The sequence below is a fragment of the Lemur catta genome, chromosome 7, assembly GCF_020740605.2.
Source record: "Lemur catta isolate mLemCat1 chromosome 7, mLemCat1.pri, whole genome shotgun sequence".
In the NCBI taxonomy this organism is placed as follows: Eukaryota; Metazoa; Chordata; class Mammalia; order Primates; family Lemuridae; genus Lemur; species Lemur catta.
This window is the reverse complement of record NC_059134.1, coordinates 31,135,224-31,153,970: the sequence shown is the minus strand read 5'-3', so window position 1 is coordinate 31,153,970 and position 18,747 is coordinate 31,135,224. Positions and strand designations below refer to the sequence as shown.

General features: G+C 32.5%; 1 protein-coding gene across 1 annotated transcript in view; it reads right to left on the bottom strand.

Moving 5' to 3' along the window:
• Positions 1-2,146: 2,146 nt before the first annotated feature.
• CWF19L2 (CWF19 like cell cycle control factor 2) overlaps positions 2,147-18,747 on the bottom strand; it is a 95,707-nt gene continuing 79,106 nt past the window's right edge. The window contains exons 14-18 of the mRNA XM_045556682.1: positions 17,813-17,929; positions 10,179-10,334; positions 7,872-7,952; positions 5,701-5,802; positions 2,147-2,828 (exon numbers count right to left, since the gene is read on the bottom strand). Coding sequence (XP_045412638.1) covers positions 2,685-2,828; positions 5,701-5,802; positions 7,872-7,952; positions 10,179-10,334; positions 17,813-17,929 — 600 coding nt within the window. The 3' untranslated portion in view covers positions 2,147-2,684. The remainder of the gene's footprint in view (positions 2,829-5,700; positions 5,803-7,871; positions 7,953-10,178; positions 10,335-17,812; positions 17,930-18,747) is intronic.

The window sequence follows — 18,747 nt, the reverse complement described above, 5'->3', positions numbered from 1 at the left end:
TTTTATCCTTTGCATATCTCCTACAGGTTTTTGCTTTGTGGTTACCATGGGCTTACATAAAACATATAGTTATAACAGGTTACTGTAAGCTGATAACTTTGAGCATATATAAAAAAATACACTTTTACTCCTCCTATTTTGTTTTTTAATACTATAATTTATATCTTTTTATATTGTATATTACTTAACAAATCATTGTAGCTATTATATTAATAGTTTTGTCTTTTAATCTTACTAAAGAGATATTAATAAGTGATTTACACACCAATACTACAATGTTCAAGCATTCTCTGGCATTTTCGATAATTCATTTATTTTGTCTAATGTTCACTGTCTGTTTTCTCTTGACAGAATTTAAACTGCTCAAAGGCAGGGAATTTTGTTTTTATTCACTAATGTATCCTCTACATATAGAACAGTGACTGGTATATAGAAGACATTCAAATATTTGTTGAATAAATAGCCAACTTAAAAAAACGATATTTAAGATGATTTTCATGATGAAATTACCTTGGGAGTGAGTGCAGCAGAGAAAAGGTAAGGTTTGAAAATGGGCATTTTAACATTCAGAGGTTGAGTAGATGAAGAGGAACCAGCAAAGGCAACAGAGAATAGAACTAGTAAGGAAGAAGAATAAACAAAAAACAGTGTTCTAGAACGAAAGTAAAGAAAATGCTTCAAGAAGGGAAAGTGATCAAGTATGTCATTGATAATGCTGATAGACAAAGATGAGCACTCAGCATTAATTACTGGATTTGCCAATGTGGAATGTCACTGATGATCTTGACCTGAACAGTTTAGCAGAATGATGAGGATGAAGACTAACTGTACTGAGAATAGGAGAAGAATGGAGAGAGAGGAAAAAGAGTTTTTAAAATCAGTTTTCCTATCAACTGGAGAAATGGCTAGAGGGGGATGTGATGACAGGGTTTGCTGTTGACATATTATAAAATGGTTTTTTATGCCAATAAAAATAATTCATAAAGAGGAGAAAAAACAATAGAGAGAGAGTAGGGGCAATTGAGTAGGTGAGAGGCAATAAAATCCGGTATATAAATGAGTGTATTGGCCCTAGATAAAAACAACAAAATAATTTAGCTATAGTTAGGAAGAGGAAATAGAATACATGGGATAATGAGGTATATTGATAGATGTGGTATAAATTCTCTTCTATTAGCTTCTATCAATATTTTATCAGTAAAATAGGAAGTAAGGTCATCAGCTGAGAAGACACATGAAATAGTCCTTTGGCACTGTACTCAAATATACTTGCACATATCTTAGAACTTGTCATACTATGCTGCAAATATTTATGTAGATGTCTATTTCTCCACTAAACTGTAAAATAATTTAGGGTAGGGGAAGTACTTTTTATTTTTGTACTACCATGACGTAACACTGTGCTCCACAAATATTCATGAAATCACTGATTGAATAAATGAATGCTACAGAATCCTTTAAGATTTTGGAGCAAAGCCAAGAGTTTGAAAACAGCAATAAATAAAATACTGTCGAACATCTATTTGATACATATACTTAAATGTAATTTGCAAATATTGAAAACCTGAAACCATTAAACTTCAACTTACCCATGAAATTAGAAAAACTATAGGCAGAACATAAACATTTCACTTTCTAACATATTAAGGAAGTAATGAGATGCTGATATTAAAAATAAATGTGTAGGATTATGAGTAATTCTGGAGTATGCTTCACACTGATTCTAAGTATTAAACATTTCATGACAAAGATTCAGCTTCCAAAAAACCAACATCTTTAAAAAAAAGTTACTATATCTTCCATATAAAAAAAAAGTAGGAGCACTCTTATACCATATCCATATTTTAGAAGTATTGAGTTTATTCTTGACACCAAGTGTTGAGAACAAATAAAAATTAAGTACCTGGGATCAGGGAGGGACAAGAGAATGTGTTCCTGACATTTATAATATTCTCATTACTTAAGATTTTGTGATAATCAATACAACTCAAAAATAATGATTTGGCTACAAATTTTAACTTTCATACAAACCCTAAACAACCCTAAACTATGTTATTTGCAACAATTACTTTCAGGACCACGAAAATTCAAAGACACTATTTGAAACTGCAGAAATAAAAACAAACTTGAATCGTGAATATTTTATATCTTTACTATCATTTAATTTTTAATTCTTTTTCTTTTAACAAAAAGAATAGTAGTGATACTATACGCTACTGGTAGAAAACTAAGATCTCTTCTATAAAATCCTATGAAAAGAAATTTCAATTATTACCAAATTACACCAAGTCTTGTTCTAAAAAATGCAAAAGAAACCAGGCAATAGACTTAACCTTGAAGCAGATCCATTTCCCTCTGAACGAAGGATTTTCTGTGCTTCCTAAATACCCCTTCAGAAAAGCCCTTCTCTAAATTAACTGAATAGTTCAGACACCAAGAAGTAGGTACAGAACAGGAATGTGAGCAGGTCATGCAATATATACATATGGAAGTCCCTAATATGAAGTCCACAGGAGCAGGTGGGGAAGAAAACAACACAACTGCACAACAGTTGTCAGAGATCCAGAGCAGTCTATTGCTGTGACTCTCTTTCTATGACCTGAGGGTCAGCTGGTTAGTTATACACATAATGGAAATAAACCTGAATGGGATCTGAAGAGGAAACTAAAAATGAAAGGTACACCTCAACATTTTTTACTTTTAGTGAAGTCATATGGTTTCCACCACTGAGCAAACTGCAGTGCTTTCTTCCTCTGATCCTCAAAGTTTTCTCGGACCCCTTTCCTCCAAAGTCTTGGTTCTATATCCAGCATCCCACCAATGATTTCCTTTTAAAGAATGAGAAAAATACAAATACATGCATGTATAAACAACAATGAAAACAGGAATGAAACTATTTGTTTATTCTGCTATTAAATATAACATTAAGTAGTTCTCCATGACAATGTTCAAAAATAGTATAAATACTAGTTTCAAGTAAAAAAAAAAATCTTGTTTTCAGTTACTTCAAACTATGCAAACCCTGTGATGCTAGGAATACTGGCTAGCTGTGTCTCCTGTCAAGCCATTTGTCCATTGTGTTGCTTATTAGCATATCTACCAAATGGTAGCAAAGGGGAGGAACAAAAAGTGAAATTTAATTGATTTCGGCCACATTAGCAGTCGGGCACACAGTTTGGAGAAAAAGTTTATCAACCTCTAGCAATTATTTACTTTGTTGCTCAACTGGAGTTGAATCTCAGGCTAATGTTCTCTCTGCTACCCAGTATATTTATAAACCAGTTTCTTCCACTATTTGCTGGAGATCTTTTTTCCAGGAAACAAAATCATGTTTTAATACTAACCTAAGTAAACCTAGAATTAAAAATTATAAATCATCTTCATTTAAAAAGTCACATTCTCAAGCCCTGAAAGGAATGGCTTTTTGGTTATCTGCTTATTATTCTAGATTATTTCCTTCATGATCTTCTTGTGTTGTTAGCTATAGAAATTAATCAAAGTTATATATGTGAGTATCCATGCATAGAAAGATATGAAAGAGACTTATAATGCTTAGAGGCAGGGCAGTATAGTAATATAGAAAAACACTGGACTAAGGGTCAAATTCTGCGTATCCAGTCTAGCTCTACTAGACTGTGTGGTGAGATCTTGGACAAATCATGTAATCTCTCAGATGTAAGTTCTTCATCTTAACAAATATACTATGGGGACCTACTATGCACAAGCAAATGCCATATGATGTAGGGGATACAAAGATAACTAACATGCAGCTATCTGTCTTCAGAGATCTTAGAACAGAACATGGAGCTGTGGTGGGAGCCAGAATAACAACCGAGCTATACAGAGGACTGTCTTATAAAGCAGAATAAGGTAAGTGCTAAAGCAGACCATTTGGAGACAAAAAAAGAAAAACTTATATTTGTTAGTTAAATCAGAAGCTTCATGGAAAAAGGAATCTACTATCAATAGGAAAGGGAAATAAAGGGGTCAACAGGAAGAGTAGATTATATAAGACATCAAGAGAAATGCGGCAAATTTAGATGTATTTCAAGAGTTCAAGTAAGCAATGTAGTTCAAGAACGCCTGGCTGATAAAAGTTGACCTAAAATTGTCTCTATAAAACATTAAGTTTTGTCTTATGTTTACCATATAAGATTGATTCTTGCTCTGTTACTGGAGCAGCTGTTAATGGAAAGAGACCATCCCAATAATTTCTTCTTGCTCTCTGAACAACTGCTTAGGTAGGAGGCCAAAGGGAATTCTTGGGAGCACAGACTATTTCTCAAAAAACAGATTTTGAAAAAAATGGCTCAGTGACAAAATGCTGACTGAGGAAATTTTCTATTTAACCTCAAAACAGTATCATAAACCATAATGCATACGCATAATATGTGAAGGGAAGGCAGCCTCACAATTAAATTTACACAACTTGAAAAAAATGGATATTTTACTTCCTTTTCCCTGGAACCAAGATTTTTTAAAAAATAAATCCAGAGTCATAGAGCCTTCAGTTATAAAGCTCTACTGAATAACAGCAGGATTTTTCAGAGCAGTGACCAAAAAAATTCTTTGTAGCTAACTCTGAAAAAAAATTCTGAAAATTTCTCAAACAGGTTTCTGTAATACATTACAAAAATTCAAAGATGCAGGCGACTTTGGGTGTCCAGTTAACCATTAAAGACAACAGCGTAAAAAGTTATGAATGTAAACCTCTGGAGTTGAGATTCCCCTTGGCACATCCCTATTCATTGTAGAAGATGTCTTATGCAGGAGATGAAAGTGGGGAGGAAGGGGGGAGTAGGGTGAGGAAGACAGAACCCCAAGCAGAATTCATCATGGACCTTTCCATTTAGAGGAACTGGCTACATAGGGATGGTGTGAGTGGAAAGGCCTGACCTACACTAGACTAAAAGGTCACTTCCTACAGGCATTATTCCCCAGATTTCTTTTGACTGTTTCAGTTGCTGCATTAACTTCATTCTAGTTCCTGACATTAACTTATACACTTCCCAGACACTCCGTAGACCTTTAATTTAAAAACTATACCCCCAGGGAGCAATCTGTGGTAATGGAAAGGACATACTGGCAATCAAAAGATCTGTTCTCTAATATCTGCCCAGAAACTATCAGTATAAAATGAGTCATGTATTCTTCTTGGACCATACCTTGCTTAACTATAAATGAAGAGGTGATATAATTTGTTCTCTAGTCAACCATGACCATATGTACCCATGTTTCTGTCATTTATTAGCGTATAACCCTGGGCAAGTTATATAATCTCTGTGTAGCTCAGTTTCTTCATCTGTAAAATGAAAAGTTATATCTACACAATAGAATTATTATGAGCACTAAATGAGAGCTTAGAACTGTAGCTGGCACACGTAAGCTCTTAATAATAAATGTTAGCAATTATCATCAATCTCAACACAATACTAGCTAACTTAAAAAAAAAAAAACATTATAGTCACTATTGACTATGTCAAGAAATGTTTGGCTCCAAAGTGACATTCTTGACTCTGTTATCAATATTCTGGGATTTTTTTCTTTTTTATTAATAGTTGCTAGGTTATCTCTAAAAATTTGGTGGAGCAGTACTCACCAACCTCACTGTACATTGTGCCCAAAGTTTTGATTTCTCTTCAAAAGAAAAGTGTTACCAAATTGCTAAACTCTGGAATGTTATCAAATTTATGAGCATACCTTTCCAAAGTACGAAGGGAATTTGTGCTGATCTTCAATGACATGGGCAAACCCTCCTTGGAGGCCAAAATCCACAGAGAAATAAGGTAAGCCTCTGGGTACCTAAATAAATAGACAAATCACATATGGAACACAGCACAAAATCAGAAAATTATCCTTAATCCTTATTCCTGCTCTCTGGCATGACAGTAATTATGCATCTCTCCAGGCAAACATAAAATGTATTTCCAGTTCTAGAGATACTTAAGCAATGACCTAACTTTCTGAGTAAAAGATTTCATTTTGGTAAGCTTTCAGCCAGATAGTTCCTCATCATATCTAGCAATTATAATCAAAACCAATTATTTTTCTGTCTTTGGGGAAAACCAGGAAAAAAAGGTACTTATTTTTTTTCAAATATAACTGCAGAATAATTTTCTTTAGACCACACAAATAAAGAATAAGAATATGCTTTCTTATATTTTACTCACAATGCAGAACAGGAAGCAGGGCTTGGACACATACTTAGAGCTCTGTTTACAATGCCCCTGAATTTTTACTACTATATATTTATCAAAGATAAATTACATAAGAAAAACCATATTTTTTTATTAGCTGGTGAGATGGGTACAGAGATATTTAGTTTACCAAATTTATTTCAAAATATCTCCAGGATTAACTCTCTATTATATTTTATCCTCCCCATTCTTCCTTCTTCCCTCCCTCCTTCCCTTCTACCTACACACGCACATGCACACGCATGTGCACGCGCGCGCGCGCGCGCACGCGCACAGACACACACACACACACACACACACACACACACACACACACGGTACTTTAAACCATATTTTGACTGGAAAAGGCCATAATTTCTTGCTTTCCCTATCAGTTAAGTAGATCTTATGTCTTTGTAAGTATTTTTTTGAAGCCACAACTTTGTCACTAGAAATTATCCAAATGGATCAATTTATAGTAACATTTCTCTTCTCTAATCCCCTCATATAGCCGGTATTTACTCATTTGAGCACTGAATCACATATTGCTACTTAACTGTATGAATTTTATATTGTGTCCTCAAGGAGGCATGACTTAGAAAGGCTCAGTATGGTATGGTGGAAAGACTGATCATCTTGAAATATTATAAAGCAATTAAAATTAGGGCTTATACTAAATTGCTGATGTTACAGAAAAAGCACAAATAAAAATCAGTTTACAAAATATTATATAACATTAAATGCAGAGAAACAGGCTACTAGTTTGTGGCATTAATGTTTCTATATTTCCACATGCTTAAATATAATTATCATGTTATGACCTTGACAATTAGGAAAAAATAAAGTAAAAAAGAGACAGACAAGGTTCTAATTGCAGCTCTGATTCTGACAAGTGTGTGACCTCAGACAAGTTATTTAACATCTTTGAGTTTCAAGAGAAATACAAAGAGTTCTGTGAGGATCAAATAGGACAATGTAGGTAAAGTGTCTAGCCCAATTCTTGGCACACAGAAGATTATTTGGATATAGAAGATTATTCTTTCATTTCTATCTCCCATACAAGAATGCTTTGTGCAAACCTGGTGGTCAAAGAAAAAAGGATTGAAGGCTCCATTGGAATATTTTCTAGAAAAGAGAAAGATCATTACAAAAGTACTAAACTTATGTGTAACTTGTATCTGAAAGTTGATCTGCAAATCAAGCTTAAACTATGAAACATGATTAGGCAAGTCTCCAAAAGAACCCATAATTTAACTCAACTACTGTTTTATAGGAACATGACAGGGAACTTTTGTAATAAAAAGAAAATGAATTCCAAATGGAACCTCTAAGAAAATGTTTCTCTCAGTATAATTCTATTAACAAGAAGGCCCCTCTCACCACCTATCCCACAGGGGCTAAGGAGCCCACCAGAGGAGCTCTCATGGCAGATTCTAACAGCTGACATAGACAATTATTATGGCAGTGGGCCGAAGATCAGGAAGAAACATTCATTTGAACAAATAAAAACCCTCTACGAATAAGCATTTGCTAGACCAGGTAGAATGAAAATAACAACTTCTTTATTTGTGAAATTAGATACTTCACCTTTAGTCATTCAGCCAAATGGTCTCTCTCTCAACTAGGATGTGGAAATTAATGAATATCCTGAACACTAGGGTAATTTTTTTATATTAGAAAAAAATTGTTACTTACAGACTTTCTGACATCTTTTGAAGAGAGATCAATCAACTTCTTGTTCATGGACCATTCTTCATCAGATTCCATTATGGCTTTCTAAGAAATAGCCATTTGTTAAATGAAAGAATGATACATAGCAAATACAAAGAGACACTTAAAAACAAAATAATACAGTGAATTAATTATGAGGTATAACAAGGTAGGCCATTATTCTGAATAGATTAAGTCTTTAATTTTAGTTATTTAAAATTGGAATTTTTTTTTTAAATTCTACTTTTAGCCAAAGATAATATTCTTTTACTCATCTTTAACTGCTGTACTAACTTCAGCTCAACGTTGTACAACAATCCTTAATAAGACTGAGCAATTTAATATTAAGCATAATGTGTGTGAACTTTTATGTTTTTATGTGAACATAAAAGTTCACAAATTCCTTGCGGCATTCAGAGAAATCTACTAAAATTAACTCATTTAGTTTTACCACTCTTCTTCCAAATAGCAACAGAGTAATTTATATGCTTTCTGACAACCAAGGACTTGAACTATTTCTGCCCATATAACAAAGAAGCAAAAATGTAGGAAAAAAAATTGCTCTAGAAAATAAAGCCTGTTTCTTAAAAATGCAGGAAACATAAGTCTACTTCAAGCTTATAAAAACTTAATTTTAATTGTATACCACTTTATACGTTTCTTTCCCTCCATATATAAATTTTATGTTTTTGATGTCAGAATTTATACAACTGTAATTTGTCAATTTGTAATTAAAAACATAAAAATTTAAAAAAGTAGGAAGAAAATATATAGAAATAGAATTATAAGACTTTCCAGGCTAAGCAATATGACTACTATTCATGGCAAAGAAATATTTAATATAAAGAAAAGCCAAGGTGATGAATATAAAATGACCTCATTGTGTTTACAATATAGTTATTAATGAAGCAAATTTTGAAGATAAAATTAACATTCAAATAAATGCAATTTAAATACATCATATATAGTGCTATTCCCTATTTAACAGGTATGGGTTGCTTGGCTTGACATAATACAGCACACTCAATATAAATGTATCTATAATGATCATAAAAGGTTTAGGGTAAAAGAGAAAAGTGATACATCATTCTAAGAGATGCTATTTAATGTCACTCCACATGAGCAATAGTGGCTGCTCTATGTTAGGCTATATATTTCAAATGGCTCTCATCACAACCATGTAGGACTATACTGAGGAAGTACCAAAGAAAGGCATGTTGAAAAAAGTATAATAACCTGTTTCTCAACTAAATTTGATTAACAAAGGACTGGCATCGATCTTGGATTACCTGGCTTATTCTCTTATACCGATAAAAAATGTTTTTATTTTTAATTATTATAGGTACATAATAGTTATATATTGGGGTACATCTGATGCTTTGATACAGCCATATAATGTGTAATAAGCAAATCAGGGTAATTGGGGTAATAGCATAATTCTTCACATCAAATAATCAGACTGTTTTTAAAGACTTCTAGAGAGAAAGAAGATTTTTATCAACTCATAACCGTTGATAGATTTTATACTTTTTTACTGGACCTTAGTGTTCATATTAATAAATCTTACCATCCCATACGGTATAAACCTATCATATACAATCTTCTTACACCAGCTCAGAAAATATTACCTTCATTTTTCTTTGGACATGTTAGCATTTCATACATGGTTCTACATTTATATATTTATATTAGTCTAAAAATTATATTGTATTCAGATCAGCATCAAACACATATCACTAGGTAAAAACTGCTTTAATACTATAAATAACAGCTGGTTACAAACTCTAGTCATTATTATATATCCAAAAATGTATATCAAAGTTAGAAATTTTTCTTTTTACAAATACCATGATGAAATATTAAATACTAAAACTTATAGCAATAACTTGCCTCAGCAATGTAATCTGCATTGTTTGTATGTTATATCTTTGGCTCCAGTGTATTTCAATAATCAATTTTCTAGAGTTATGACTATAATTTTTACTTGAAAGCACTTTAAGGTAAAATCCTAATTTCACTTGAGAAATGGGAAATTAAAGCAGAAATTATAAGTTACCATTTGATAGTATATTCATGGTTCTAAATAAGCATGCTTTCAAAAGGTCAAAATTCTAAATTTCTTTTGATAGAAATTTATACAGCAGAATATTCTGTGCTTTACCTCATTTTTTAATATGATATAAAATTTGATATAAGTATATATGAGAAAAATATATTAATAAAGACAACTGTATTCATAAAACAGAACTGTAGCAAAAACTAAGTATGTATGCAAAGACTACCTATAAATACCTTAAAATAGATGGGAGCCATATCACCCACTTCCTTTGGGAGAGGAATGCATTCATAAACCATGTGATATTGTTTCTTGGTGCTCATATTAGTTTCTAAGAAGATGCAGTCCAATCCTTTATTTTCAAACATCTTTACCAATGATTTTCTGAACATCTAAAGAAAGAAAAAGAACTAGATAAATAAAACAGATTTAAAATCAAGCACTTTTAAGAGATCTGAAATATTAAAACAATAAAAAGTACAACATCCCTTTAAAATAAAAAATACAACAAATAGTAATGTCTGATCTCCACAGTGTTACCTTATAACTATACTCTCTAAGTGTTTTTTTAAATTGACATCCACTCTGTATATATTAGAAATTGTTCCAGTACACTGAGAAAAGCAGACAAAAATCAAGCTTAGGTAATAAAATAAGCAGAACTGACAGTAAAATCATTGGAAAACATCCATAAGCCAAAAAAGGTACTCTGAGCAGATGGGCATCCTAAAATTCAGAAACAGACAAGAGAATTCTCTTTCAATTGTTTCCCTATGCTCATGGCATCTTCCTTTGTTGGTCTCCTTATGTTTGCTGATCCCTCACTTACAGCCTTGTATTCAGCCAGTCCTCTATTTTCACATATAATGCAGTCCTGTCAAGTACATGAAAGCCAAAAACACTAAAGTTGAAAAGTGAGAGAGTTTCCTTTTCCCAAAGAACTAAGTGTTGTTATACAATCCCTTCTATATGCACATTTGTATGTATGTATTTCACACTCCTAGACCTCAGCAACAGCTGTTTGTAGAGGGTGGCTGAATGGAGCTGAATGGTCCAGGATGTTTGCATGCATTCACATGGCACATGGCACCCTTGTAGTACAGGAAAGAGAAAGGAGCAGGCTCCAGGCTGGGAGCCAGAGAATTTCTGAGAATTTTAAATACAAAGTTAGCCTTGTAAGGTGTTATGCAAGTATATTTGTCTAAGTAGAAAGAGAAACACATTTTACTTAGATTTGTCAGTTTGATTTATAACTTTTTAATATTTTAATTAAATTTCTTTCATTTTGAGGTAATTTTCAATCACAGGCAGTTATAGGAAATCAGTTTCCCCCAATGGTAACATCTTATAAAACTATAGTACAACCAGGGTATTGACAATGATACCCTTAAGGTTCAGAGTAATTCCACCACCACCCACAAAGACCTTTCCTGTTACTCTTTGACTTCTTTTTAGAGATAGGATCTCACTATGTTGCCCAGGCTGAAGTACAGCACCTATTCACAGTTGCGATCACAGTGCACTACAGTCTCAAACTCCTGGGCTCAAGCAATCCTCCTGCCCCAGCCTCCTGAGTAGCTGGGACTATAGGTACGCACTGCTGAGCCTGGCTCTTGTTGCCCTTTTATAGACACAGTCACTTCATACCCTACCTGGTCCCATACTTCCTCCCCCACCTTAACCCCTAGCAACCACTAATGTGCTCTCCATTTCTTTAATTTTGCCATTTCAAGAATGTTATATAAATAGAATCATGTAATTTCGGTTTTTTTTTTTCAATCAGCATAATTCCCTGGAGATCCATGCAAGTTATTACATGTATCAATAGTTCATTCTTTTCTATTGTTGAGTAGTTTTCCTGAAATGGATGTACCAAAATATGTTTAACCATTCACCTTTACAGGATATCTGGAGTATTTCTAGTTTTGGGCTATTACAAATGAAGCTGCTATGAACATTTGCACAAAAGTTTTTGTGTGAACATAACTCTATTTCTCTAGAATAAATGCCAAGGAGTGTAACAGTTGAGTCCTAAGGTAGTTGCATATTTCACAGTTTAAGAAACTGCCAATCTCTTTTCCAAAGTGGCTATACTGTTTTATTAATACATTTCTACCAGCAACGTAGGAGCAATTCTGTCTTTCCACATCCTTACCAGCATTTGGTGTTGTCAATATTTTTTACTTTCCATTTTGATAAGTATATAATGATTTATCATTGTGGTCTTAATTTGTATTTCCTAATAGTTAATGATATTAAATATCTTTTTTATATGCTTATTTGCCATCTCTATATCTTCTTCAGTGAAACGTCTCTTCATGTCTTTTATCCATTTTCTAACTGGATTGTTAGTTTTTTACTGTTAAGTTCTGACATTCTAGATTTTTATATATTATTTATATATTCTGGATACAATTTCTTTGTCAGATACGTGGTTTGCAAATATTTTCTCCCAGTCTATAATTTGTTTTTTCATCCTCATATCAGAGTCTTTTGAAAAACAAAAGTTTTTAATTTGACAAAACTCAGTTTATCAATTTTTGTTTCTGTGCATTATGCTTTTAGTGTTAAATCTAAGAACTCTCTATGTATCCAAGATCCTGAAGATTTTACCTTATTTTTTTCTAAAAGTTTTATAGTTTTACACTTTACATTAAAGTTTGTGTTTCATTTTGAGTTAATATTTGGATAAAGTGTGAAATTTAGGCTGATGCTCAGATTTGTTTTACCTATGATGTTGAATTGCTCTAGCATCATTCATTAAAAAGGCTATCCATTCTCTGTTGAAATTAACTTCACATCTTTGTCAAATTCGGTTGAGAATATTTGGTTGGGTCTATTTCTGGGTCCTCTACTGAATTGAATTCTGTTCCGTTGATCAAGATGTCTATTCCTTCCATCAATACCAAAGAGTCTTGATTACTGTAGCTATATAATAATTCTTACCTGATTGTAAGTAAGTAGTAGTTTTCTCTGCTTTAAAGCTATATAATAAGTCTTACTTGATTGTAAGTAGTAGTTTTCTCTGCTCTAAAGTCTACTTTATCTGGTAAAACATAGCCACTTATGCTTTCTTTTGATTAATGTATGCATGATACATATTTACATTATTCTACTTGTGATATTATATTTGAAGTGAGTTTCCTGTAGACAGTATATAGTTGGAATATATAATACTCTATCTTTTAAACATGGATATGCTTATAACTGTTAGTAATTTAACATAGTTATTGTATTAATAGAGATATTTTTATTTTTTGTTTGTTCTTTCTCTGTTTTCTGTCTTCTTATGGTTACTTGAACATTTTTAGAAATCCATTTTGATTTATCTATAGTGTTTTTCAGTTTGTCAATTTGTACAGTTTTTAAAGTGGCTCTAAGTAGTTGCTCTAGGCCTTACATTATATATATGTATAATATAAAATCATCTGATTATATACATACACACAAATATATGCATATAATATATATATATAAAATTATGTGATAATGTCTTGATTTTCTCCTTCATTCCCAAAGGATATTTTCACTGGATATAGAATTCGGGGTTGACAGTTCTCTTCTTTCATTACACGAAAAATACTGTGTTACTTCCTTCTCATCTACATAGTTTCTGGTGAGAAATAATGCTGTCACTCAAATTGTATCTTCCTTACAGTGCATTACAAATCATTTGTTGGGCATTTCTATGATGGCTGTTTTAAAATCTGTGTCAGATAATTGTAACAACTTTGTTACCTTGGTGTTGGCACCTATTAATTATCGTTTTCATTCAAGTTGAGATTTTCTTTATGACAAGTAATTTTCAATTGAAATTTGGACATTTTGATAATTATGAGACTGGATGTTATATAAGCCTCTGTTTTATATGGCTTTTCCTAACACTGCTCCAGCAGAGGAAAGAAGAACACTATCTCATTAATGCCAGGTGGGGATAGAGGTTTAGGTTCCCTACTCAGCATCTGTTGACACCCATAAAGGGAGAGGCTCCTCATTACTGCTGGGCAGGGAATGGGAGTTGTAGGCTCCCACTAGGCCTCCACTGATTACTATTCTGGCTGGGAGGAAGAGACATGCCTGTGTCAGCTCCCCACATGGTCTCCAGTCACAGTAACCTAATGTTACATGCACAACTGAAAAATAAAACCAAATAGGAAAATGCACAAATTAGGTTTTGTAACAGTTTTTTAGATTATCTCTATCTTGTTGAGTGTTACTATGTTTATGGACTTTTCAGTTAAAAAAATTTTATTAATTGTTACTTATTTCAATCAATGTCTAGTCCTATGGTGAAAAGATAATTGTATATACTAGAAAAAGGAAAATCATTACTAGAATAGAGCCATGTATTTATAACCCAAATTTTTTTGAAAAAGAAAGACATGGATAAAACGTATCAGCAACAAAGATAATAAAAATTTAAATAATCAAAAAATTCTTTATTTCATGTTTGTTCATACTTCCTTCCTGGCTTAACTACTGATTGTTCTAGATTCTATCCGGATAATGATGAAGAAAGCATACTCAAGATGTTGTGAATTATAAATGAAAACTGAAAAAGTACTAAATTAGCTAGTGATGCAATAATAGTCCAGTATTATAAAATGTATAAACCTAACACTAATAGCTCCAAGGAGGATATACATATTTAAGTACTTCTCCTTTATATATATATAAGATTTTAATTTAAAAATATGAGTTTAATGGAATAATTTGAAGTGATTGATTCCATCAAAAGCAAAATTATCTCCATATTCAATATTAAAAGTACACTATACATATTTCAGTAACAATCATTTTTAAAGTTATTTAACTAAACAATGAGGAAAGTTTTTATAGTTCATTATCATAAGACATACCAAAACTATTTTATACTTTAGAGAGATATAGAAATCTCATGTTATGAGGATGTCATGAAATTCCCATATTCCTAGCATAGAAAACACTTCATTCTTTGGATTAATTTCCACTATTTTCCATGTTTCTAACCTGTCATTGCTCATTCTTCATTTCAACACATCTGGACTAAAAGTACTTGTAAAGAGTTTAAGTAAACTATAATACAAAATGTTACAGTCCTTAATTTGTATCAAGTCACATTACAAAAAAAATCAAGTAAATATGAATAAATAATTTTGAAATTAAAATTATTTTCCTTAAAAATATTAAAGCTATGTAGGGTTGCCTATATAATATTAATGCTATAATTTATTTGGCAATTTTAGACACATTATAGCATGTCTAAACATAAAGTTATCAAGTCATCCAAAGATAAATGTTAGAAGACAGGACAGAATATACACATTAACTCTACTGCCTCCACAGACTAACACCTCAACTAACACCTCATTAAAACAATTTTTAAAAAGGCATAACCTACTTGAACAGAAAAAATGAGAGAAGACACAATGAAACTCAGGTCACTCCATAATACCTTTCTTAAATGCTGGAAAGTTGATTCATATCTTGAAGAAGAGAAGGGGCGTCAGCAGGGGCTACAAAAATGAAACTCATGCTGTACCGCAGAACCCCCAGAATGCTCAGGAATTGGCAGCACCAAGGACTTATGGAAGTGGAGGTCAAAGTGTGGCTAAAAACAGATGACTTAGATGAAAGCTTTTTGAAAAGCAATTAACATGCCAGATCTCCTCCTCACCAGCAGAACACTACAGGATTATCCTCTGGAAAAGGTAAAATAAGGCAGCTGAGCTGAGAAACCCAGACACAGTTGAGAGTATACAGTCTGAAAACAGGGGTGTTACAGGAAATGCTACTTAATGTTCTTAAATGTTCAACTTTCTGCCACCCCTACCCTCTTCCTCTACTCAGCTCCCAGAACACTGGCAAGCAGATTAAGATGGCCTAGGCAGGAGATTGAAAGAGTCTTTTCTGGAGGGTCTGTCTAGCTCCAAGAAAAGGACATAAAAATACAAACACTGGATGTTTCCCAGTGAAATGGCCCCAACACATCACTCCACAGTGAAGCCCACTGTAGACAAGGATCAGGGACTCTCCTCCCTCCCTCTCCTACAGTGTCTGACTATAGCGTATGTTCAAGAAAATCTGTCAAAGTGTTAAGAATAAATTTAAAGAGGACCAGGTTTCACTATATATTTAACAAAACTAATAATTTGGATCTTACTCATTTGAAATTTGTCATTATTCAAGCGTGTTCTACTGAAACTTACCTTTGCATTTTCTATTAAATAGAAGGTCTAAAATTAACTTTAAGTATTACCAGATAATGGTGATAAAAACCACTTGAAAGAAATCACTCCTCTATTTGTAAACAATATTTTGTGCTAAGTCAAATCAATTTTTTTAATATATCCAATAAAAGAGGTGAATAATCACGAGAGTAGAATTAATTTGAGTTGTTGTACACATTTGAAAGTTAAAAAAAAAAGAGACTTCTTTAAGCTAGGATTCAGATATTTCATTAGTTACTATCCTACAGTAATTTATAACTTCTAACAAGTTTTTTTTTTCACACAAAAGGGGTTGTAATGCCATTATTTGCATAAAACAATTTAGCTTTTCCTCCCTCTCTCAGTTTTCCACAAAATCTACTAAATGACTATATAATATAACCTGCACTAGAATATACCACACCTTTTGGCAGAATTAATGAATGATTTTATCTCTGCATTTCTCACAGCAACTAAAACATCATATTCATGTACTCAATATCTGTTGAACTGAATAAATTTCTTCTTTATCCACTTCAATTTTTTTCACCAAGTAGCTTAATTGCTTATAGAAATATAAAATGTACACACTAGATTCTTGTAATTACTTAAAATATTTTTGGAACTGTAATTTGCTCTAAGTTAAATCAGTTTTTTTTATATGTATAAATTTTTAAAAGGCTTCGCAGAAAAGTTCTAAAATAATTCTGAAAACCAAATTTCCATACTTTCTACCTTAAATTACCTACTGGTACTGGTATCTATTACTGGGAGAAACCAAAGTTTCACATGAAAAATACTTGTCCACATTCTTACCCATTCTTGGCCATGGATGTAATGAAACAATCCACCCTTCTAACTTTCACAGCATAAACTTAAAAAGCACAGGTGCAAGAGACTAAATTTCATGAAATGCTGTCAAAATATCTCCCCTTCTGACATCTTTATCAGCATGCTGCAAAGACTAGTATATATAGTCTCTTTTGAAGTTATAACTTATAATTTTCACAGTTTCTAACTAGGGCTCCCTATAATCCTTATTCAGTTGTCAGGCATTAGAAAAAACAAGAGTTTTCTTTCTTTCATGGTCATTATTTGGTCTTGAAATAATTCACCAACAATTTCTCTCATGTTGTACCTTTCACTCTGTCAAAGAAATCAGTAACAAAAACAAATCCCTGCATCCAAAAGTTGGGCCAGGTTATGAAAGGAAAAAAGCAGAAATTAAAGCCAATAACAAAATCACCACAAAACCACAGCAGCAGAGAAGGCCAATTCCATTACAGGAAAATATGGCAACTGCTGAATATAAACCTCTGACTCATAAAATTTTTTATTATCTGAAAATCTCTCCTTTTGGCTGAAATATATTAGCTTAATGTGATAAGAATGACATACTACACAAAACACTGTAGAAATCTTAAGACTGATTTTTTAAGTAAAATTAATTATGGCTCTGTCATAGTTTATTTAGTAGACAAAAGTTTTCAAAATCTGGAGTACATAAGGAAAATAAAATAAAATGATAGAAACATTATGATCCACAACTATGAAAACACAAGTGTTTAAGTTCAGAAACTAAAATCATTGAATGAAGGTATAAAATTGGCTGGAATTTATCACAATAGTTTGTGACAATTGCTCATGAGCTTTATAATAAAAACGAACATTATCAGGCTGACCTGAATTTCCTCCCAGATGTCTTCATCCAGTAAAGTAGCTGCTCTATGGTGCTGCAAAGGGACTATCAGGCAGTGCCCCTCGGTGAGAGATCGGAAGTTGGGTAAACATAAATAAACCTATGGGAAAAAAATTCAAAGGTGAAATGTTATTACTATGGAGTCTTGGTTGTAACAGATGAGCTCCTAGTAGAGAAAAATGGCTAATATTTAATAAAGTATACTTGCTTATAAAAATGTTTTTATTCTAATATTTTTAAAGACATTTAATGTCTTTAAATATTGTAAAAGCCATAAGGATGGCTTTTTAATAAACTGGAAACTTAGAGTACAAGTCTCAATTTTCACTGTTACTCATCAAAGATTAAGATTAGCCAAGGAGGGCAGAATGAATGATACTTCAATCTGAAGGTGCTCTATTTTTTGAAAACCTTTGAAATAACACAATTTTCACAACAATAAAAAGACACATGGCCTGGTAATGGTAGAGTAGTCCAACTGATGATGCCTATTAATCAGGCATTGCTTCTCTCATTAGCTAAGAAAGAGAATTAACCCAGCTAAGAAGGAAAGGAAATGACCTCAGAATGGCTTTACTGCTCTGTTTATTTGCATACACATAAAAGCTGGTGCTATTTTTCCGCTATACACAAACTGTCTTTAACACAAAAAAAGGCTAACTAAAATGTATGCAGTGAACAAAAAGGTTTCATGCGGAGCATAAATAATATTCTGCAAAGAGGTTTGATCATATTTTCTACTATATTTTGTTATGTTTTAAATAAAAATATTTTGCATGGGAGAACATTTTTATTTATTTATTTTATAGAATAATGCAAGTTTTTAAAACTTTGCTGAGAAACAACAAAGTAGGAGTGGATGGATATCTGCCTAAATTTACAGTAAAATCAAAACCACATTTGTGAAAATAGAAAAGA